This window comes from Euprymna scolopes, chromosome 16 (genome assembly GCF_053919585.1).
Source record: "Euprymna scolopes isolate OS-2025 chromosome 16, ASM5391958v1, whole genome shotgun sequence".
NCBI classification, from domain to species: Eukaryota; Metazoa; Mollusca; class Cephalopoda; order Sepiida; family Sepiolidae; genus Euprymna; species Euprymna scolopes.
The window spans coordinates 129,746,258-129,770,724 of NC_136497.1; the positions used below are offsets into that span (position 1 = coordinate 129,746,258).

At 37.0% G+C, this 24,467-nt stretch overlaps 1 protein-coding gene across 9 annotated transcripts in view; it reads left to right on the plus strand.

Annotated features, from left to right (window-relative positions):
• Positions 1–24,467, plus strand: part of LOC145296077 (uncharacterized) — a 500,956-nt gene that overhangs the window by 455,317 nt on the left and 21,172 nt on the right. For all 9 annotated transcript variants that reach the window (XM_080142205.1, XM_080142207.1, XM_080142206.1 and 6 more), the window contains 2 exons: positions 14,619–14,754; positions 23,249–24,403. In XM_080142205.1, coding sequence (XP_079998331.1) covers positions 14,718–14,754; positions 23,249–24,403 — 1,192 coding nt within the window. In that variant the 5' untranslated portion in view covers positions 14,619–14,717. The remainder of the gene's footprint in view (positions 1–14,618; positions 14,755–23,248; positions 24,404–24,467) is intronic.

Sequence of the window (24,467 nt, forward strand, 5' to 3'; positions counted from 1 at the left end):
TATTTATACGAAAAACACAAACACACGAGAAGACAGAATAGCGGGAATTTTATAAAATAAAAGTCGCTCGAATAAAAGATAGCCGCGACGTCCCTTTGCAAATCGTGGATATTATAATCTAGGGAGATGTAAAAAGTTCTGATAAATGGTAAATCCCCCCCCCCATCCTCGAGCGCCCCCCCCCTCCCCCCCAAAAAAAGCCTTTGCTGGACATGAAGTGACTTAATCCACACTACATTGTAATTTACATTGCACTGTAGAGAATCTACTGTTGATTTTATAAAATTATTTTTATATAATAAAATGGCTTTAATTAAAATTTTAAATGCAAATGTCAAGTATCATGGTTTAATTGAGTTCTAAACAGAACAGTTCATTTCAAATGCGCCCCTGTCCTACCAAAGCACCTACTGATGATTTTATGTGCCAGGCCCTTCTGCTTGTGCAGTGATAAAACTCTTCAAAAGCATTTGCGATATTAGACTGTATAAACGTGAACTTTGGTAAAAATCGAACTCTTCCTTCTTTAAAAGGGTTTTTTGGCGCTTCTACACTATTGGGACGAAATTTTGGAAATCGTAAAACTGAATTTCACATGAAAACGATGGTATCTACCTATTCCTCGTATTTATAAGATGATTATATCCAAAAATTACGAAAATCGATGAGGTAGAAAATTATTTATTAAAGAAAAAAAAAATAGGATTTGATGAAAACCATCGGAAGACAGATGAGAGTTCAAAAAGGAGGTAATTTTTCCGTTTTGAATTAAACAAGATGGCGGCAATTTTTCACCTGCTAATACGATTAAAGTTGTTGGTTTTTGTTTTTTTTAATAATTCATTAATATTCAGGTAATTCCGGTTGCATAATTTGGAAGCTACCATTGTAACTTATTAGAATCGACACAAAAAATCAGTTGAAACCATTGTTTGTTTCTTTTTTATCAGAAAACTTCATTTAGCAACTACAAAATCTCGTCCCAATTCTGTAGAAGCGCCGGATTTTTCGATTATCGATTTTCAATACAAAACCTATCTAAAGACTCCTAGACACAAACAAAGTAGCCCAGTGGGTTCAGGTTGGGGGAGGAGGAGGGGCAGTGAGAGAAGAGTACAAAGTCGGAGCACTCCTTTTATATCTAAGTCTGGATGTAGTACTGAGTCCTGCTGCCACACTCAGTCTGCCAGTGGCTACCTGATTGCAGCAAGGGATCACGACACACTTCAGCATATCCAGGTACACTTTGGTGTTGACTTTAAAGCCGACTTCGAAGATGTGAGGTGACATGATGTGGCCTTACTTCAAACAACACCTAAGACCATAACCGTGGCCGGAAACTTTGTTTTCATCACCCTGGGCACACCCCTGTTATTTGTGGCATCCAGCGATGCATTTTGAGGGTGCTGGCAATGGTCCTGTTGTCGTAATTTGGATCGGTAGAGACCATGAGTTGTACAGCAACGCATCTTCGACCTCACTCGTTGAACATTATCACTTTCAGACATGATGGAAGGCTCTGATCGCTCTTGGGATTTGTACACAACTGTCCAACTGGTGATGGTCTGCAACAAAGTAAGAAAATCGGGTTTTATCAAACGGAAGTGGAATCATGTCGTCTTTTGTTGGGCGATGATTTTATCGTTCAATACTGTACATTTGTGTGAAATTAAAAAAAAAAAAAAAAAAATCAGCCCAGCCGTTTTGAGCTCTCTCATACACACACAAAGTACCATATATATATATATATATATATTAGGCACCGCCAAAACTGGGGGAGGGGGGCAGGTAAGTACTTTTTGACGGACTGTCTTTTTAAAAATCTACCAAAAATCAGGTAATTATCCAATCAATTCGAAATTTTCAGCGATTATTAAGAGAAGAATAAACTTTATAACAGTGCACTTATTTTTCATAAACAATATTTATATATATATATTTTTTTTTTGCTTACAACCCCCCCCCCCTCTTGTTTTGAGGGGGTTCCAAATATGCTTAAAATAATCATCTGAAACTGAACAAAACATTGTTGTTGTAAGGGACGGGATTATAGATAAAAAAAAAAAATTAAAAAAACTTGTTTGCATACCTTATTTTGATGTCTGAATATCAAAACTTCGATTGTGTTTAATTATCCCGATTTTGAATTTTGAAGTGTGAAATTCGGTGAATATGTTAAGTAAAATGATTAATTTAAGTTAAGCAAAACAAAAAAAAAATTTTTTTAATATTTATACGAAAAAAGCCATTTTAAAATTTTTGATAAATAAATTAACAATTTCTTTTTAGCGAGCCGAATAATGCATGACCATTATTAAACAGGGCATGCTTTGAAGAATCGATACAAAAAAAAAATTCGATAAATATTGTGCCCTTTGTGTTAAAAATATCATTATTTTTTCGATCAAGTTTGGAAACGTTTGCCGCCTTTCGACTACGGTGGACCAAACGCGCTGAAATAATTTTTTTTATTCTGCTTTAAATTGCCCCCCCCCATTTTGGAGAGCCTGGCCCCCACACACATACACATTAAAAACCAAACTCATACAAATGGTCACCCATCTAGTACTGGCCAGCCTCAGCGTTAATAATACATTGAAATTTTCGTCTCTGAAAAATAAGTTTTTTTTTTTTTTTTTTTTTTTTTGGCTTTTTGGTCTTCCGTAGTTTGCTTTTTATCAAGCACAAATGTAAACAGTAATCAAATCGACTCGAAGTAACTGGTTGCCTATATGAATAAGTGGAATTATTTGAAATCTAGGTACTTATATTATAATATTTTTGCATATTCTCATAGAAAATCACCCTAAATCTTAGTTAGACAAAAAATAAACAAATTAATTCTTTCAAAAACCTTTTTTTTTTTTTTTTTTTTTTAACTATTTATATACGTTTTTTGTGCAAAACAAAAAACGCCAATTGTTAACTTTTAGGGAAAATTTAACATTTAAAATTTAATTAAAAATAGTAGAAAAAGTTTTACATTATTCTGCTTTCTATATGATAAAATTCAGGTTTTTATCTTTCTGGAAAAAAAAAGTTACTCAGAAATAATGGATTTTGATAAATGTAATTTCGTTTTAAAAAACAACAACAACTTGATTTTTCGGCCATTTTTGGCGGTGCCTAATATATATATATATACTAGCAAAAGTACCCGTCGTTGACTGGGTTTACAGCCTACAGAAAATGGACTCTGATTTATGAAAGTATGATAGGTTATGAAAAGGAAGGGTTGTAAAGAGATAACTTCGAATTTGGGGGTATCAAAACCAAAGTAAAATATGATGAAAGTAAAAAATAAAATAGATAAACCCCATAATTTATTATACCATACCTGTTCATACTGAAACACTTATCACAATATTCTGTGGATTTATATTAAAAAAAAAAAACTTGTTAAACTTTGTGTCATATTTCCATTCTATGAAGGTTAGGTGCGAACGAACACCCCATAATTTGATTATACCATATTTCTTCAAATTGAAAATTTAATTATCAAAGTATACTGACGCAGATAGATATGAACAGTTTTTATTAAAGTTTGTGCCTATTTCCATTCTATGGAGGCCAGGCGCGAACGCAGACCCCCACAATTTTATTATACCATCCTTATTTAAGTTAAAACATACTTATCAAAGTATTGTTATGTAAATCTATATCAAAAACACTTGTAAACGTTTTTTTTTAAATTTTTTATTTCCATACTTTGTGGACCAGGCGCGTACGCAGACCCCACAATTTTAATGAATCCTCATTATGCCAGATGAAACGTACCCATTCCTGTGTCTCGATACATCTATCATTATATGTGATCAGTTTTCTATAATAGTCAACCATATAGGAGCCTATTCGTGACCAGACACACACACACACACATTCAGCTTTATATTATACTAGCATTTCGGCCCGGCGTTGCCCGGGTGTTTGGAGGTGTATGCTGAGCAAAAAAAAAAAAAAAAAAAAAAGATCAATTTTTTTAACTTTGACCCCTATTATGACCCCTTAACATTTATTGTTTTGGGCTCAAATTAAGTTATTAAGTTAGATCCATGTCCAAGGAACCTATATCTAAAATTTAAAGTGTTTAGACCCAAAATTGTCGGAGGAGTTTGGTAGAGTTCTCGAAGGTCAATCGTTGAACTTTGACCCCTTAACAGCCAAATTTCTGGCTGAAAACCGAACACATCGATTTCCTCAAATCTCAGTACCCTGTATATCAAATTTCGAGTCTGTAGACTAAAAATTGACAGAATTATTGCGTAGGGAAATGTACACAGACAGACAGACATGTTCACTTTTATATATATATAAGTAAATAGAGAGATAGATGTCATTGTTTGCCAAGTTTTCCATTCGTTTCTCAACAATTTCTGTTATTTCTCACCATCGCATCTCGCTATCTCTTCCTGTCTTTCTTGCTCTTCCTTTCTCTCTCTACATCTTGTGCCCTCTCTCTCTCTCTCTCTCTCTCGTTCTCTCTTGTGCATTTTTATAATTTTCTATCTTTTGTTTCAATTCTCTCTTTCTCACTCGCTCAACAAGGGTTGAAGGCTTTTTTTAATCGTCATTATCTACACCAGGATTTCCCAAACTATGTTCCATGGAAAGTTAACAGATGTTCTTCAAAAACCTGGAATGATAAAATATCAATACAAATGAAGCAACATTTTTTTTTCGGCCACTGATGATCGTCCGATGCCTTTTCTAACCTGGATAAAATCACATGAGACAACTAAGAAATTGTCTTTCAAACTACCTTATCATTCTGTCATTATAAATCTCTCTCTCTCTCTCTCTCACACAATCTCTCTTTTTTTTCTCTCCTTTCTTTCTTTCTCCTCCTCCTCTCTCGGTCTCTCCTCCTCCTCTCTCGGCCTCTCCTCCTCCTCCTCTTTCTCGGTGTCTATATATATTGCTATGTAATTACCTGATTTGCTAAATGTAATAAACATAGAAAATTAAATGTTTTTAAATTTTTTAAATCGTTTTAGCTACATAGAATAAGGGAAATTGGATATTGATGCAGCAAAAAAAAAAGAAAAAAAAAAAAAATATTGAACTTCAAATCGAAAGTGTATGCTAAATCCTGTAATGGAAGCTCTTGGTATTCGGCAGGTAAAGATCGATCATCACTGGATTTGCACACCAGAAGATTTATTGTATTTCATTATTCTGAATAGTGTGTGTATGTATGTATGTATGTGTGTGTATATATATAAAATAAAATTACGGGATTTCCTTGGATTTTACTTGTGCAAATGGAATTTCAATTAACTTTCTTGAAGTTATATATTTGGATTTTACCGTCACTGGATTATTTATCTTCCACCAGACTATCCATTCACGTGTAATCACATTTTTCTTCATCATATTCCCTCTGCTTAACTTTTTTGTTATCAAGTAAGATCTTTGACTTCCTTGTTGTTTCATCAAATACTTTTGCATGCAAAATCCGATCCCGCATTTTGCTAATTCCTACCCTCTGGTGAGAAGGAAAGTATTTCTTCGAAACTCTGCGGATTAAGGACTATCCACTTATTTAGTGTTTCCTTTTCAGATTAAATATGTTTTTAACTCTTTTTCAAAGTGTTTTTAACATGTTTTATTAACTGTGTGCTCATATATATGTATATATATATATATATATATATATATATATATATATATATAATTTATAAAATATATATGGCGATTAAGCTACACTGAATATCCCGCGTTTCATCCACTCTAGAACTTTTCAGGCTTATGCACATAAACCTTAAGAGTCCTAGAGTGGATGAAACGCGGAATATTCAGTGTAGCTTAATCGCCATATATATTTTATAAATTACTAACTAGCTCTACCTACGTATTGAGCACTTTTGAAGTAAATACTTAAAGTTTACGCATAAATTTATACTTTTGTATATTAATTTTATGTGAGTAAATGAAATAGTTATATATATATATATATATATACATACACATATATATTCTCCACTCTTTTGGAAATAGAATACGATTATGAATATTTTCAGTATCAAATAATCCTTATACACTGTAAAATTTACTTTCTGTATGAAAACCAAAAAGGGAAGATATAACGTATGAGAAATATTTGGAATCAAGTCTCCCCTTGCTGTTAATTCAGATCATTTGAAACCATAGCAGCAAGTTTTAGTCTCCCCTCCATCAAAGCCAGAGGTTTTGGGAAAATATTAAATATTTTGTAATTCATCTGCAAAACTAGGAACACATGACTGATTGAAACATTTTATGGCTGTAAAAAACGTGCCAAAAATAGGCTCTGAATGATGAATGATCCCCTTAATGTGCGATCATAAGGGCAAATGTCACATAGCCCACTACACAATTCAGGTCGTTACCTTTCCAACGAGCCTTCATTTGTAAAATTCTGATCAATAGTCGCTGAGATTTGGAACTTATAAAATAGTCAAGAAATGTGGTATATCTATACTGGTAGCCAAATTGAATATTGAAATGCTCATATCTTTGGTTCTATGGGACGAAACTACTTGAAAATTTGCAGGCTTTTTGAAAATTATAATATTATTCTATGGTTAAAATTTTATGACAATTGTTAAAGAACCTATATTTTCAAGCCAATAAAATATTCCCAAATTTGCCTACATTTGTATATATAGTGTCCTGGCAGGGCAGCTTTAGTTTTGCTGCTTTAGGATGAATTTTGCTTAGCATTCTTTTTTGCTTGGTTGTCTCACCTGTGGTCTTGCCAGGAAAGTAATACGTATATATACATATACATACGTCATTTATACATACATCACAGAGACACTGGGTATATATAGATACATGTCATTTATACACACATCAGAGAGACTGGGTGTGTGTGTATGTGTGTATATATATATTTATATATATATATATATATATATATGATTAGTTTTTTTTTTTAAAAGAAATCCAGCAGAGTGCTCAGTTAAAAGGAAAATCCGAAAAATAAGAGTGTATTTATATTTTGTATTTTGTGTACAGAAAGTTGTTAGATGAGATAAGTCATTCGTACCGTCGGTTTCAAGACCGATAATCAGGACTGTTTTAGATATCCATATCAAGCTCTCTTCAGCCAAACTCATGTACACAGAATACAATATATATATATATATATATATATATATATATATATATATATATATATATACCTGCTGTCCAACAATTTCTAAGTATAGGGAATTACTTTCTAATCACTGTAGATATATTCTATCATCTATATATATTTTATGGGGATCGCTCTAGATAAGGCATGAAGCCACTTGATGTAAGGAGCTAAAAATATCAATTCAAGGTTAAAAACTTGCCAACAGTAAGTGGTATACGGACAGATTATGACAAAAGAAAAGAAAACAACAAAAAAAAACTCAGCCCCCCCCCTTTTGTTAAAAACATCGCTGATGGAATGTGAGGACTAAACGATAAACTAGAAGGGTAGCTTTCCCTCTACCTATTTATATCTTGTAAGACTTATATACTAATTTTCAAGTATAGCGAGTAGATGGAATATTTTATAACAGCGAACACATTTGATACATAAAAAAAAAAATAATAAATAAAAATAATAATAAATAAAAAAAAAAAGAGATCAATTTTTGCTGCTGGGAATAAATTTCAATTTTCTCAACCAATTCTGTAATTATTAAGATGAATTTGCGTATACAGAAATCCCTTTTGTCTTTTCTTTCTTTCTTTTTTTTTTTTTTTTTTTTTTTTTTTTCTTAATTATTACTGCGTGTTTTAATCCGCCCAATCTCAACTCCTGGTGTACATTTCTGCTTCATTAATTTTCGTTTATTTGAAAATGTTATATAGTCCAACATCTCAATCCCTCATCTACAAATCACCTCGGGATATGAACCCTGATAGACTCTTTTAAATAGAGAGCTCATTAATGGAAAACGTTTTCAAATCAAGAAAAGAGAATAAGGTAACAACAGGAACATGGTAACAGTGGCATTCCTTCTGAGATTCTCTCATTAATCAGGAGTCGTCATGACTGGATAAAAAGAAATGTTGCACCCCCACCCCCTCCACGTATGCGCTTGACTTTCCATGCCTTTAGCACTTCTGGTCACTTTCTTTTCTACAAATATATATATAGAGAGAGAAAGTTAGAAAAATATATAGGGCAATTAAGCTACGCGGAATATTCTGTGTAGCTTAATTGCCATATATATCTTTCTAACTTAATACCTAGCTCTACCTTTGTATTGAGCACTGTTGGAGTAAATACTTAGTTTACGCATAAATTATACTTTTGTATATTAATTTATGTGATTAAATGAAGTAGTCATATATATATATATATAGCAATAAAAATATATATGGCAATTCAGCTACACAGAATATTCCGCGTTTCATCCACGCTAGGATTTTTCAGACTTACGCGAAGAGTTGTGGTTGTCTCGCGTTTTTATATACGCACATTCTATTGAGGTTATTAGTTAGCCAATCAGCTTCCTAGTTACCACCGTCACTTTATTATTTTGTATATATTTTCAGGAAGGGGGTGTAAAATAGTCAGTCTCGGAAATGGCTGAAGCTGTTTATGATATAAAAATCACTTTATTTCATCTATATTTTTAGAAAGGGGATATTTAGTCAGGGATGCCAGGCGATGCCCGGTCCTAAAATACTGTTGTCTTTATTAATATTACTGTATTATAAAATGAGTGAGAGATACAGAATTTGTGGTTCAACTGGCTGATGTATACAATCAATAAACGTGAATTACAGTATAATATTTTATCCCTTTGAACGATTTTCTATTATTATGAAAGCGGGTGGAGGAAACGGAAGTACCTGTGTAAGGGACCAGTGGATATTTACTGATGCCTGGTATCACAGCCAAAATTGAAAAATTGATACTTGGGGACATCGGGTTGTTATCTGTTTGTCAACTGTTTCACGAGGTTTAAAAACGCAGTTTAAAGATCGTGGCAAGCCAGTCTAATGGTTATCGTACTTGACTCACGGTCTTTTGGTTTTGGTTTCGGTCTCAGCTTGAGTATGTTCTTTTTTTACTTACAAGAAGTGAACTGTTTAGAAAAAACAATACTCGCATGCACATGTCTAAGTTTCTTTCCTTTTTTTTTTTTTTTTTTTTTTTTACTTCATTTTTTTTAAAGAAATTTAAAGTTACATTTATTAACGGGCAGCGCCGGGCACATCTTCTAGTAATATAATATCAATAATAGTAAGAACAAAGCTGTAAAATAGAAGTTTACAATTAGTTTTTATTATTCGGCAGAATACTCCAAAACTGGTATGTTAAGTAATCCTTAATCCGCAGTTTCAAAGAATGCTAATTCTTCTCATCAGAGGAAAACTTTTAGCAAAATAATCAGATAGGAATGCTAGATATTAGCATTCCTATGCACTGCTAGTTATTGCATAAGATGAAACTAAAAGTTTTATATAGTTTCAAGAGTTTTAGTCATAAAATATAAAATCTATAAGAATATAAATAGGAAAACAATGAATGCAAAGAGTTTTTTCAGAAATGCTAGAAATATTTTCAGGAGGAACTCAACTAGATGTATAAAAGCTATATAGCCAATTCTTACATATCATCATCATCGTCATCGGCAGTCACTCGTGTCCGAGTAAGACTGTCCTCCGTTGTGGCTTCTGTGGGTCCTCAGGTGAGCATAGAGCCCAATCCTAGACCCAATTTGTCTTGTGCAATTTGGGCAGATAAAGGTAGTGGGGGTGGGGTGGGGTTGGGTGTGTCTGGTTAATAATCTGTCCTTTCTGTGCTTGCGTTTATCCTCAGCAGCTTGATTTAGGTCACTACTATAAAGCGCAGCACCTTTGTGGACAGCGCTCCTCCATGCCAACCTGTTCCCAGCCACGTCCTCCCATGTCTCAAGGTCCATGTGAAACCGCTTTAGATTTGCTTTGATGTTGTCCTTATACCTCATCTTTTGGCCACCCTGGGCACGCTTTCCCTCAACAAGCTGAGAGTAGAAAATCTGTTTTGGGAGGCGGAGATCCGGCATTCGGACAACATGACCAGTCCATCTGAGCTGGCGTTGAGCAACAGCAGCAGTGATAGTGGGAATGTCAGCCTCACTCAGGACGCTGGTGTTGGTGCGTCGGTCCTTCCAACTAATTCTGAGGATTTTTCGGAGGCATCTTTGGTGGTACGTCTCCAGGGTTTTTACGTGCCTCCTGTATGTGGTCCAGGTCTCCGATCCATAGAGAAGAGTGGACAGCAAGACAGCTTTATATACCATCATTTTGGTCTTTACCAGAAGGTCACGGTTCTCAAATACTCTCTTCCTTAGCCTTGAGAAAGCCCCACTGGCACAGCTGAGATGGTGTTGTATTTCATCATCTATGTTGGCTTTTGATGATAGGATGCTGCCTAGGTATGGGAAGTGGTCCACATTTTCCAGTCTAGCGTTGTCGATGGAGATGTTTGGGGGTGAGACTGGAGTACTGTTTGGTGGTGATTGATGGAGGATTTGGGTTTTTTTTATATTAATTGTTAGTCCTAGCTGTTTGTACGCCCTCGTGAAGGCAACCAGTGTACACTGTAGGTCCTCTTCTGAGAGGGCTACAAGGGCGTTATCGTCTGCATACTGTAGCTCCATAATGGATATGGTGTTATTTCGACCTTTGGCCCTAAATCTGTTGATGTTAAAAAGTCGCCTGTCAGTTCTGTACATAATCCGAACTCCATGGGGAAGATGTTTGTCCGTGAGATGGAGGATAGCAGTAATGAAGATGGAGAACAGGGTTGGGGCAATGACACATCCCTGTTTCACTCCCGTGTCAACCCTGAAGGGCTCTGTTTCATCTCCACTACTACTGAGGACTGTAGCTGACATATTGTCATGTAGCAGTCTCAGTACCCGAATGTACCTCTCTGGGCATCCAAACCTTGCAAGAACCAGCCAAAGGGCTTGACGGTTCACAGAGTCAAAGGCTTTAGTAAGGTCTATAAAAGCCATGTATAATGGTAAATTTTGCTCCCTGCACTTTTCTTGGAGTTGACGAGCAGTGAAGATCATGTCCATCGTGCCTCTATTTGGTCGAAAACCACTTTGGGACTCGGGAAGGATGGTTTCTGCAAGGGGTGTAAGCCTGTTGGCCAAAACCCGAGCTAGAGCTTTCCCTGTGGTAGAGAGGAGAGAAATGCCCCGGTAGTTCCCACAGTTTGCCTTGTCTCCCTTCTTAAAGATGGAGACAACTAGGGCATCTCTAAGTTGTGCAGGGATTTTCTCTTGTTCCCATATTTTGAGCAGCAGGGCATGGATGTGTCTGAGAAGATCAGGCCCGCCTTTCTTCAGGATTTCTGCTGGGATGCCGTCAGAACCAGCCGCCTTATTGTTTTTCATCTTCCTAATTGCATCCCGCACCTCTTCCAGACTGGGTGGTTCTCCCATGCTCTCAATTATGGGCTGTTGGGGGAGTTTTTCAAGGGCCTCCATCTCTGGAATGGTGTCCCTGTTCAGAAGATCCTCGTAATGCTCTTTCCATCTATTTGTTATTTCTCCCTTTCCTTTCAGCAGCGTGAGCCCATCCTTAGACCGAAGGGGGGTCAGAGAATGGTAGCTGGGGCCGTATACCACTTTTGTGGCTTCAAAGAATCTTCTGGTGTCCCCAGAGTCAGCAAACTGCTGGATCTCCTGAGCCTTCTTCATCCACCAGAGGTTCTTCAGCTTCCTGACTGTCGATTGGACAGCCGCTTTAGCCTTGGCATGGGCAGCTCTTTTAACCTTGCAATTGATGTTATTCTGCCAGGTGATAAAAGTTTGCCTCTTGGTGTCTATAAGCTGTTGGATTTCGGTATCGTTTTCATCGTACCAATCCTGATGTTTCCGCTTTTTCTGCCCTAGGATGCTTATACTGGAGTCCATGATGGCAGAAGACAGCTTGTCCCAGTGCTCTTCAGCGTCATGCGGATACTGCTTGGGCAGGTCCGCGCTAAGAGCCGCCTGGAGGTGTTGTTGGTAGGTGATATCGCCCAGCTGCTCGATGTTGAGCTTTGGTCGGCTGTCTTTTTTGCATCCTTTGCTTCCGCATTAAATGGATAGACATGATGGAGCGAATAAGACGGTGGTCAGTCCAACAATTGTCTGTACTGGTCATTGCCCTGGTGTTCAGCACATCACAGCGGTCTTTGGCACGGACAATGACATAGTCAATGAGGTGCCTGATTTTACTTCGAGGGTGCATCCATGATGTTTTGAATGGGTTTTTTTGTCGGAAAATTGTGTTCGTGATGATCATGTTATGTTCTGAGCACTTTGTCAGAAGGAGTGTACCATTTGAGTTAATGTTCCCAACTCCTTCTCTTCCAAGCATTCCTCTCCAGTGCTGATGGTCTCGTCCCACTCTGGCATTGAAATCCCCAAGTAGGATTATCTTGTCCCCCTTGGGGGCCCCGGATAAAATGGTGTTAAGGTCAGCATAAAAGGTCTCCTTTATTTCATCATGTGCATCAAGTGTTGGAGGATACGCACTAATCACAGTGGCCATTTGGCTGCCCGCAAGCATCAGGCACATGGTCATTAGGCGTTCGTTGATGCCAACAGGGGGCTCATTGAGGTGGCGGATGAGGCTGTTCTTTATAGCAAAGCCCACGCCATGGATACGCGGCTCTTCTGCAGGCCTTCCTTTCCAAAAGAAGGTGTACCCGCCTTTCTCCTCCCTCAGCTGCCAGTCGTCAGCCAATCGGGTTTCAGAGAGTGCAGCTATGTCAATCTGGAACCTCCTTAGCTCTCTTGAGATAATGGCAGTTCTTCTTTCGGGTCGATCACTTGTTTTGTTGTCCATGAGGGTCCTCACATTCCAGGTTCCAAAATATAGGCATAAGTTTTCTTTCTTTTTCCGACCGTGTGGTGGTGATCCCTCTGGATGCGGTAGTCCAGACGGGTTTTTTTGAGGCAGGCTATTTTTAGGGGTACCTTTTCTAACCCCCCTCCCCTACTGGGGTGAGCAGAGTGGATCCTAAACAGGGCTGCTCAGTCATGGATGCAGCTGCCGAAAAACTCTTTCTGCCTCGGTCTGTGAGGTTAGCGACTGAATCTGGCACCCACCGCCTATGTGCCAGGTTGCAGCTAGGAGCTGCCAGACTACACTGTCCTGCTCCCGTCACCACTTCCTGGTCGCCACAGGACTTTTTCTATCCGGGAATTAAGGGAGAGCTCTCTCTGCCTCAGTCCGGGAGCTTAATGACTAAAACTGTCACAAGACTTTTCCATCCATGATGTAGAGTAGGATGTGTTCCCTTTCGGGAGAACGTCTGCGCGTGATGTCTTTTAACGTGGGGAGACTGATGCGCCTGCAGCCACCACACGGCCCCTTGGCAGAGGAGGGCCTGATTCCAATGGCATGGAGAACCACGACGACTGGAGACTCTCTTCTGTTGCAGCCTTCATCCGCCTTCAGTGCCGTTGTGTCATTATTGTCATCATCCGCCGCATCAGCCGTTGAGGTCTTTTGGATCACTCTTTGTCTGGAACCTCCCCTTCAACCTTACCTCCGGACGGCATCGCTCTCAGGTTCATCGGAACACACAAGGTTCTCCACCACGACAAGGTGGCGATCCAGGGAGAACTCTTACATATATATATCTTACATATACATATATATAAGAGCATGCATGAACATATATAAATCCATTTTTGAGTTTGGTTTTGCCTTGATTAGTAAACTCTTTTTCAGAGCTTTCTTCCTATAATATAATATATATATAATGTATATGTATAAATCTCAGAGAAAACGCAAAGAAATGTTTTTATTTATTTATTTTTTTTTTCTTGCGTCAAAAACTATTTGTAAAATGTTTTTGACTCCTAATGGGGGTATGAGACGAATGGATTCGCCAATCATTTTGATAACCAACGGCTGTGCTAAACAACCAATGAAAACGTTTCAAAATTATTATAAAAATTGTCGAATTTTGGATTCAATCAGTTCGCCGTTTACTACGTCACGGACCGCATTTAATTCTTGGCCGCCATCTTGATTACTGATCTGAACTACACCACCATCTTGGTTACTGATCTGAACTATGCCGCCATCTTTGTTCAACACAATATCTCAGAACTTAAGAGGTTAACTACGCCATGGACCGCATTTGATTCTTGGTCGCCATCTTGGTTACTGATCTGAACTACGCCACCATCTTTGTTCAACACAATATCTAAGAACTGAAGAGGTTAACTACGCCATGGACCGCATTTGATTCTTGGTCGCCATCTTGGTTACTGATCTGAACTACACCGCCATCTTTGTTTAACACAATGTCTCAAAACTTAACACTATTAAAACGCATTTCATTTTTTATATCCGCATTTCACAATTTTAAGTTTCTAAGTGACGTCAGCATCAGGCGGACATGTCGTCTATTCAGCTTACAAAAACCCAGGTTGCTGAAAATATTAATGTACTCCAAAAAGTATGAGAAAATAAAACAGGATTACCGTCAGTATCTGCGACAAAAAGATGAAACCTACCATAATGATTCATGTAAATGGTGCCTATTTTAATTTTACATATTAAACAAAAAAAAAACAAAGTCTTGATGTTTTCTATGATGTCTTTAGACTTTTCTTTTTAAATACTTTTTTTTTCTCTCGTTTCAGGGAGTGTGGTGGCTTCAGTTGCTCTGTGGTCACCTCAACAAGCCATTGGTTCACTGTGGATCCCTCTTCAGTTCAGTACCTCTCCTCGGCTCATAACAGATGCTACAGTCATCTTCACTGATTCATTCGTATAAATGTAAGTTGAAAGATTATTCTACACTAGTAAAGATACCTGTGCTTCGTGTGGGACGTTGCTGTACACTGGGGTACCTCGCTTCGCAGGCATCCTTGCGGTAAGTGTATGTTGTAAGAGCAACTATTGCTTAAGGTTTTAAAAAAATTTTTAACTACCTCCTGAAGTGACTGAAATCCAACTGTAAACTTTAAAACAAATAGATTCTATCAAAGTCGACACTTATATTGTTACACATAAAAATTGAAATAATTACAAAGAATCACAATGGTTAAAATTTGTGTAATTGGTTCAGGGGATGGAGGAGAGTGATCTGATTCAAATTCACAAAGAAGTTGACCAGCGCCATGATAGTGTGCACCATCTCTAAGTGAGGAAGTTTATGAAGAGCCACACTAAATATGACCTTAACCTTTAACCTTGACCATGAAAAATGGTGTGCACCATCCCTAGGTGGGCGACCATCATCATCATGTCAGGTTTGGTCATGATCGGTCCAGTGGTGTGGTCTGTAGGAGAGTATATATGCATAGGCTATGACCTTTGACCTTGAAAAATGGTGTGTACCATCTCTAAGCAGGGGAACCATTATCCCAGGTTTGGTCATGATCGGTCCAGTGGTGTGATCTGTAGGAGAATTGTACACACACACACACACATATGCACGAATGCTACTACTTATATATATAGAAGGTGAAATGATAAAATTGTCACCCTAGAGAAAACAACACTACAGTTTTATTTTAAAACTTTTATTGAAATAATCAATTCAGGTGACTTTATTATGTAGTAGAGCTGGCATCTATTTAATGTAGCCGCCTTCAGCCTAAATCACCGCCTTGATTCAGGTTTAGAACTGGAAGCATGCCTTTTCTACAAGCACCAAGGGGAACTCGGTGAATACTTGGTGGATGGCAGCAATCAGGCTAGCTTTGGTGTTGTGGGAGGTCATGCTGGTGATGTTCTCGATGTATGACCCAGCGAAGTAGTCCAACGGGTTTAGGTCGAGGAGGAAAGGGGGGGGCAGTGAGAGAAGGGTATAAAGTCATATCACTCCTTCTGAAGTCAGGCCTGGGTCCCTTTGGACTTATGAGCTGGCGCCGAGTCCTGTTGTCACAACCAGGGTCTTCCAGCGGCCACCTGATTGCACTAGGGGCTCACCACACTGTTCAGCACATCCAGGTACACTTTGATGTTGACTTTGATGTGGCCCTCACTTGAAACCACACTAACGAACGTAACCGTCGCCGGAAACTTAGTTTTCATCAACCTGGGCATGTCCCTGTTATTTGTGGCAATCCAGCAATGCATTTTGAGCGTGCCTGCAATGGTCCTGTTATCCTAACTTCGATCGGTAGAGAGCAGGAGTTGTACAGTGGTGCATCTCTGATCTCGCTCGTTTAACATTGTGTTACTTTCAGACATGATAGAAGATTCCTATCGCTCTTGGGATTTGTACACAACTGGCCAACTAGTAGATGGCCTGCAACAAAAAGAAAACAGATTTTCATCAAACGGAAATGGAATCATGTCGTCTTTTCTAAGATGACAGTTTTATCGTTCCACCCATTATTATTATTTCTCACGGAAGAGATGTTGTTATCCTCTACTTCCTCGTTAATTTTTTTTTTTTATGATAGGTGCTCGACTGAGCTTCAATCTCTGGTTTTCACCTTCCTTTAAGGTAGGGTTTCCCGAAGTTCAGGGCATTATGTAGCCCCTGAGCAGGGCAAAGGTTTTTCACAGATCACTAACAAGATAATTTCTATAAAGCAAATATGAAAAAAAATTAATTTCAAACTTAAACACGAACTAATAATAATGTTAACAACCATTTTTTTTTTTTTTTTTTTTTTTTTTTTTTTTGATTAATCAAAAATTATTTCATTTTGTTTTGTTTGCTTATTTTTATTTTCTTTTTCATGACCCATCCTGGCGCTCTTCACACCTGTAGTTATGTATCCTATCTTTTTCCAGTAAAAAAAAAAAGATAAATAATTAAATCTTTGCAGCCATTTAATTTTTCCATATAAAGCATTTGGTCCTCTTTAAGAATGAGCTTCCGGAACCTCAGGGCACCGTGTAGCCCACTTTGGGAAACCCTGTACTAATGCATAGAAATTTAATTGTCAAATCAATGATTAAATTTCTGTGCATTAATATATATATATTTATGTTGTTTTTTTTTTTCTCTTCTATATACGCTCCACCTTAATTGTTGAGCTTTTTTTTCTTTTTTCTTTTTTTTTTTTTTTCTTTTTTTTTTTGGCTCTCTCCATATATAGGATTAAAGAGTGTAGCAAAGGATGGACACACTTAAAAGTATCCCATTTTCACAAACGTCTCCTGTCCATCTTTGTATTATTTACTGGTAAATCTTATTCCACGCTACATAAATCGCAAACATTGTTGATATGCCATAAAATGTCATAGAAGAAAAAAAAAGAATGTTTTAATCGTCCCCGGGTGGATTCGAACCGCCAACCTTTCGGTTAACACTTACCTGTAGTTATGTATCAGATCTCTTTCCAGTATATAAAAAAAATCAATAATGTCTGTAGCCATTTAATTTTTCCATGTAAAGCATTTGGCCCTTGGAAAGAGCTTCTAACTCACGGAGCCCACTTTGGGAAACCCTGCTTTTAAGCATTCACAGTTTAAACTCGTTTATCTACAACAGCTATAAACAATTATACTTTCTATCTTAGTGTACCTGGAACTAAACACAATTTCTGTGTGCAGAGGTTTTTTTGTTTTTTTTTTTCCTCAAAAACTACCCATCTGTGGAATACAATAGCACGGGACTACTTTCTAGCTAACTACCACATGACTGTTTTCAAATCCAACCTAAACATAGCTTTGTAGAATCATATTCTTAAGCAATCAAATTTTCCTGCAATATGAAAGATGTTTATCTTGTTACTGATTGACTCTTATCCTTTTGGCTTGTATGAACAGTGAATCTTAGTTGTAAAAAAAAAAAAAAAAAGCGACAATAGAATAAAAGGCAACTCAGAGTAAATAATCGAGGTGATTTATTATTATTAAAATCGGATCCGTTTAGTCTTGACATAATATGGATACCCACTGAAGTGTACCTGTGCGGGAAAATGCTATAGCAAGGGTTGCACAATTCTAACCACACACCTCTCTTGAGGCGCCACTGTTTTTAATTCCAGTTGCAAGTAGTTATACTAGTGTTGAGATGATTAATCGGAATTGGGAATCGGAAAAATCAGAGCTTTTTGGGGTATTGGAATCGGAAAAATTTTAGCCTATTTTCCGATGCCAAAACCAAACAAAATTGCTAAACAAAATAGATGGCATAACCATGAAAAAAAACATTATCTTTTGCTGGATACCAAGCCATATCGGCATCTACATGAATGAACAAGCAGATAAGGCAGCAAAGGAAACTCTGCAACAAAACCACATAAGTGGAAAAATCCCCTATACAGACCTAAAGACTAAAATAAACACATATTTGAAGAGAAAATGGCAAGAAAACTGGAGCTCATGCACCAAAAAACAAATTATTCCAAATAACACCAAATATTGGAACGAGAGACACCAAAAAGTTAACAAGAAAGGAAGAGGTAGTAATGACCAGACTGCGAATAGGTCACACTCACATCACCCACTCACATCTACTAAAAGGGGAGGAGACACCAAACTGTATAACGTGTCAAGAACCCTACACAATACACCATATACTGACAAACTGCATTGACCTTGAACAAATCCGAACAAAGTATTACCAAGAAAAAAATCTGAAAACAATATTAAACAAGATTGATCCCCAAAAAATTATCAATTTTCTGAAAGAGATTAAAATATACTCAAAAATATAAGGAAAGAACCCCCCAAAACAAAACAAAAAACCCTTAAGAAGAACAAATCAATATATAACACATCATAACTAACCTTTCAGCATTAAATGACCCCAAAGTGGTTGATATGCCGTAAAACAGAACAAACAGACAAACCGATGCCAAAACCAATTCTTTTAATTATTATTTTTATTTGATCTTCGTTTAAGAAACATCACCCACTGCTTGTAGTAATAATAAAATAATAAATATTTATTGATTTAAACTTCCATAAGGACTAAAATCTCTAGATCATCCCCTCACAAGTGTGTTTTTACGTTTGAGAAAACATAGGCACATTTGAGATGTGTTTTTATAGTAATCGGGACAAAATAACTCTTTTATAGTTAAATATTTAGAGATTTATAAAGAATCGGAATCAGAATTGATAATTGTATTGGAATTGGGGGGGGGGAATATTGGAATCATCCCATCGCTAATATATATGTTCAGGACGACTGGAAACAAGTCCAAATCTGTTGCCATATATGAGGACATGTTGCTTACAGCACATTCTACTGTCTGGACAGAGTACAAAACCGACTTCAAAATCTAGTGGTGAGTGATTTTCTCTTCCGGAGAGCCACTTTCTCATAAGAGACGTTGCGTCTATTTCTCTGTTCTAACGTTATTTTCATGGTAGGTGCTCGACTCTTCTGCAATCTCTTGATCCGCCCTGCAAAAGATTCACAGTAAAAACTCGTCTAGAAACAACCAATGTAAATAATTATCCTTTCTTCATCTATCTATCTTGAACTAATGGAAGCCGTTGCTATTCTTTCTCCAATTTATCATTATTTTTATGGTAGGTGCTTGACATAATAAACATTTTTATTAACCATGTTTGTTTTCAGTATTGTTTTTACGGGTCACCATGAAAATTGAATGCATGCGCAAAAACAAACATGGCAACCAGTGAAAACGATACAGAATACAGACCTGAATACCCTTAAAAATCAATTTTTTAAAGGTAAGTCTTTATTTTGACAATTAATGTCCTTTGATTAATAAATGAAAAATCCTTTAAAGGGGTGTGTGCATGTTCTCATCGAGCGGTTCCAATATGGGGGATCGATTTATTGTATTAGAAACTGTGCACACACAGAAGTATTTTAAAGAGTTTTCCAATTTAATTTAAAAATTATAAATGTCAGGTGATCAAACTTGAAGATTGCTTATTAAAATTTTTTTTTTTTTAATTCGAAAAAAAGAAAAGTAAATTCGTCCAAACAAAACCTTTGTAAATGTTGGGTGACAAAACTTGAAAATAACCATAGATCTGTACGGTATGTAAAATAATCGGAAAAAGGCAAATTTTAAGTGAAATTCAAAAAAAGGGAAAACTGCTTAAAAAAAGCTAAAAATGTTGAGTGATTCTAAAATGGGTGATCGATCTACTAGAAATGTTGCATTAGAAACTGAGCACCCCTACAAATATTTAAATATTGATTTTTTTTTTTTTTTTTTTCCATATTTTTTTTAATCTGATAGATTAGTGTCCATTCGAAAATACTCCACTGAAAAAATTGTAAAAAAAAAAAAAAAAAAAAAAAAAAAAGACAAAAATAAAAAAATAGTAAAAGTACTGGTTGCCATGTTTGTTTTTGCGCATGCATTCAATTTTCATGGTGACCCGTAAAAACAATACTGAAAACAAACATGGTTAATAAAAATGTTTATTATGTCAAACACCTACCATAAAAATAATGATAAATTGGAGAAAGAATAGCAACGTCTTCCATTAGTTCAAGATAGATAGATGAAGAAAGGATAATTATTTACATTGGTTGTTTCTAGACGAGTTTTTACTGTGAATCTTTTGCAGGGCGGATCAAGAGATTGTAGAAGAGTCGAGCACCTACCATGAAAATAACGTTAGAACAGAGAAATAGACGCAACATCTCTTATGAGAAAGCGGCTCTCCGGAAGAGAAAATCACTCACCACTAGATTTTGAAGTCGGTTTTGTACTCTGTCCAGACAGTAGAATGTGCTGTAAGCAGCACGTCCGCATATATGGCAACAGATTTGGACTTGTTTCCAGTCGTCCATTCACTTTTTAATATACTTAGTCATGGATATACGAGTGACTACATAAAGGTTAATTAATTTGCATATTCCTTTGAAAAACAAGCATTAATTATTTAGTCGTTTTTTATGTTTTCTAATTAGGTGATTCGTTTCATTTCACTATTACGCTGAATTCTATTTATGCATAGTTTCTACATTCTGCATAATTGTGTAGAATTTAGGATGAATACGTTCTATCTCACAGAAATATTTAAAAAATAAATGCGGCCTTGTTAGTGTGTGTGTGTGTGTGTGTGTGTGTGTGTGTGTGTGCATGTGTAAAAAGTCTCTATCAAACTCCTCTCTGAATATTTAGTCTATGGAGTTGAAATTTCATATATAGTGTATTTGAATGTGTAACATACTTTCAGTTTAGTTTTTAGCTGGTAAAAATAGCTGCTAAGGGACCGAAATTGGAGAAAAAAACATTGACCTTTGCTGATGGCACACAAGTCATTTTTTTACTTTCGATATCACTACTATATATTAGGTATAATAAAGTTAAGCAATGTTGAGCCTGGTCAGTACTAAATGGGTGACCATTTGGGACTTCCAGGTGCTGCATGTGTTCTCCGCTTATCTCAGCATTGTTTCCAGTCGTCCTGAACTTCTCCTTGCCATTGGACTCCAACAGTGCCAATTTAGGAGAAGTGTGGTTGGGGATTGAGCAACCCTTGCCTCATAATTGCATGTGCAACTATCCCTACGGGGTCATCCTTTGTCTTTTGAGACTGAATGGAGGCATCGAATATAATAATCAAGTAATAATAAATACAAAAATACAAAACCTGCATGAATTAAAATATAATATTTAAGCATATTTTATGACCGGGCAACGCCTGGCGGCCTGCTAGTATATCTATACTCCTATGAATTCGTTTTTCTTTTGTGTGTATTGATATTCATATTAAAAACCCTCTTTTCTATTTATTTAAAAAGAAAATACAATTTTCTTGTATATGGGTTGTGGAATTGCATTCATTAGCAAAAGATCTTGCTAATTTGCATATTCTTTTAAACATTCATTTTAATTAATTAACTATTAGTTTTTTTCGGTTTTCTATTGGGATGATCATCTTTAGTTAACTATTATGTGTGATTATATCCATGCAGATATTCTACATGATTTATACTTGCATAATATTTGCGTAAAATGTTTACAGTAAACACAAAATTGTTTCCATATATATTTATGTATATATTTTTGTTTAATCTATCTATATATCTATAAAAGTGAACGTGCCTGTGTGTCTGTCTGTGTACATTTCCCTACACAAAAATTCTATCAATTTATAGTCTACAGACTCGAAATTTGATATACAGGGTACTGAGATTTGGGAAAATCGATGTGATCGGGTTTCGGCCAGACATTTGGCTGTTAAGGGGTCAAAGTTCAACGATTTGACCTTTGAGAACTCTACAATTTTGGGTCTAAACACTTGAAATTTTAGATATAGGTTCCTTGGACATGGATCTAACTTAATAACTTGATTTGAGCCCAAAACAATAACATTTAAGTGGTCATAATAGGGGTCAAAGTTTAAAAAATTGACCGCTTTTTTTTGTTTTTGTTTTTTTTTGCTCAACATACATTTCCAAACGCCCCGGGCAACGCCGAGCCAAAATGTTAGTACATATATATAATCACATTGACACACCAGTTTTCACCAGATCACTGAAGTTAAGCAATGATGAGCTTGACCAGTACCAGATGGGTGACCATTTGGGAATGCTAGTCACTGTAGGTACCGTACTGAGTCGTAAAAATTTCCAGGTTGGTATCTGGGGGCGGATTAATTCACGAGGAGAAATGCATCCTCAGTGTTCGTTAAGACATGCATCTAGGAGAAGGAAACTGATATAAAAACCTGCGGTCTACTGTATGTTCTGTCTTATGGCAGCCATTGCACCGACAAAGATTAGCAGTAATACCGAATAAGTGTGTTTGGTTCTACACAAAGCCTTCACCCCTATAAACAAATCATCTGTGTGGATTCTGAACAACTTAATTGTTGTGGTAGAGCTCATACGTCAAAATCGACGGGAGAGTCCATTTTATTTACATATATATTTGAATAGTCAAGTCGCTGCCTGATGATATCTGTTGTTTGATTGAAACACGTGGCTATTTGTAGCAGCAGGATGTGAACATGTTTATATAACAATAAACAAGTATTATCAGCTCTTTTTATTGAGCACTATCTAACAACCTCGTTGAATTCATTAGTCCATTACTTTTGAATATAAAAAAACCCGAGTGTATATATATATATATATATATATATATATATAGAATTGATATGTAGTTTGCTTGAAGCATTGTGTGGGATAGGTATGTGGTAGAGATTTAGAAGGCTATCACAATGTGAGGAATGAGATATAGTCTCTCTCTCTCTCTCTCTCTCTATATATATATATATATATATATATATATATACATATATTTATTCAATTGTATTAAATATAAATGTCTTACTTGTTATCTCTACTACATATATATATATAATGTACTGTGTGTGTGTATTTAATATATATATGTATGTGTTTTTGTACTTCCAGATTCTTTGTTAGTCTTCCTCTTCTCGTGGTTCTATGCGAGAGAATGCTGCGCAAAACTTCCTGCTACTTCAACTACTGCAATCAACAAACAAGTGAAGCACTTACCTGTGGAAATTACCCGTGATCATTCCGTAATCCGAGCGTCCGACTTGTGGCATACTTACCCCTTTTCATCATCCCTCTCTCCCACTGGAAAGTTCACCACTCCGTCCATGAAGAATCCCACCCCGTCTTCTGATCAACGTACACCAAAGTATGCAACAACGGAAGCTTCTTCAAGCCACGAGAATGTCCAAGACGGAACCAAGGATCATCTTACCAAAATTCTGTCGACACCCTCACTGGAAACGTTGTCGGTGTCAACCATAGCCTCCTCGATCTTTACAGCAATCCAATGGATTGAACAGCTAAACAATACTATTGATTCATTTTCCCGCCGATCGAATTTGCAAACCCCCAACCCAAGTAGGTCTCAGAAGCGTGTGTCCGTTTCTCCTTCAACGCGAGCATCTATTCTGGCGGACCCTACACAAAAGCCGACCCACGATGTGAACACCATGCAAAACCCCCACCCCGCCACCGCAACGGTGAAGTGGTCACAAGTTGAAAACTTTACAAAAAACGGAGCACCAAACTCGAACCCAGAAGTCTACGAATTCACTATCGCTGTGACAGAAAGCGGTTTGGCGTCTGACGTAGCTAAAAATAGTTCGGCAGAAACTGAGGCGCCGACGACCCGAAGAAAGCGCCCGTCATCTACTTCAGCTTCACAAACAACGACCGACCCAACAACAATGACTCTGAATATTACGCAAACACACAACGGAAGCAGCGGCGGTGGGGTTAGCAGTGGCGGCCAGGTTGTGATCCCCTCCCACAACGCGTCACAAGTCAGCGTCACAAACCCAAATCCAGGGAGCATTCTGGACTCTTTCACTACCGCTGGAACACCATCTGCCGCTGCAGAGAGACACGTCATTGCAAACAGTAGTCGAACTTTGTCCCCACTCACAACTTTGTCCAGTGAGAGTGCGAGTGCAAGCTCGAATTATACAAGTGACTCAATTTCTGGCACTCATCCAGCGGACACTTTTCTCACTACCCCACAGATAATTGGAATTTCCTTCGGAGCTGCGGTAGTTATTTTGGGTATAAGTAAGTATTTTTATTTCTTTCTCTCTCGTATATTATTTTTTTGAAAGTTAGATATGCCTATATG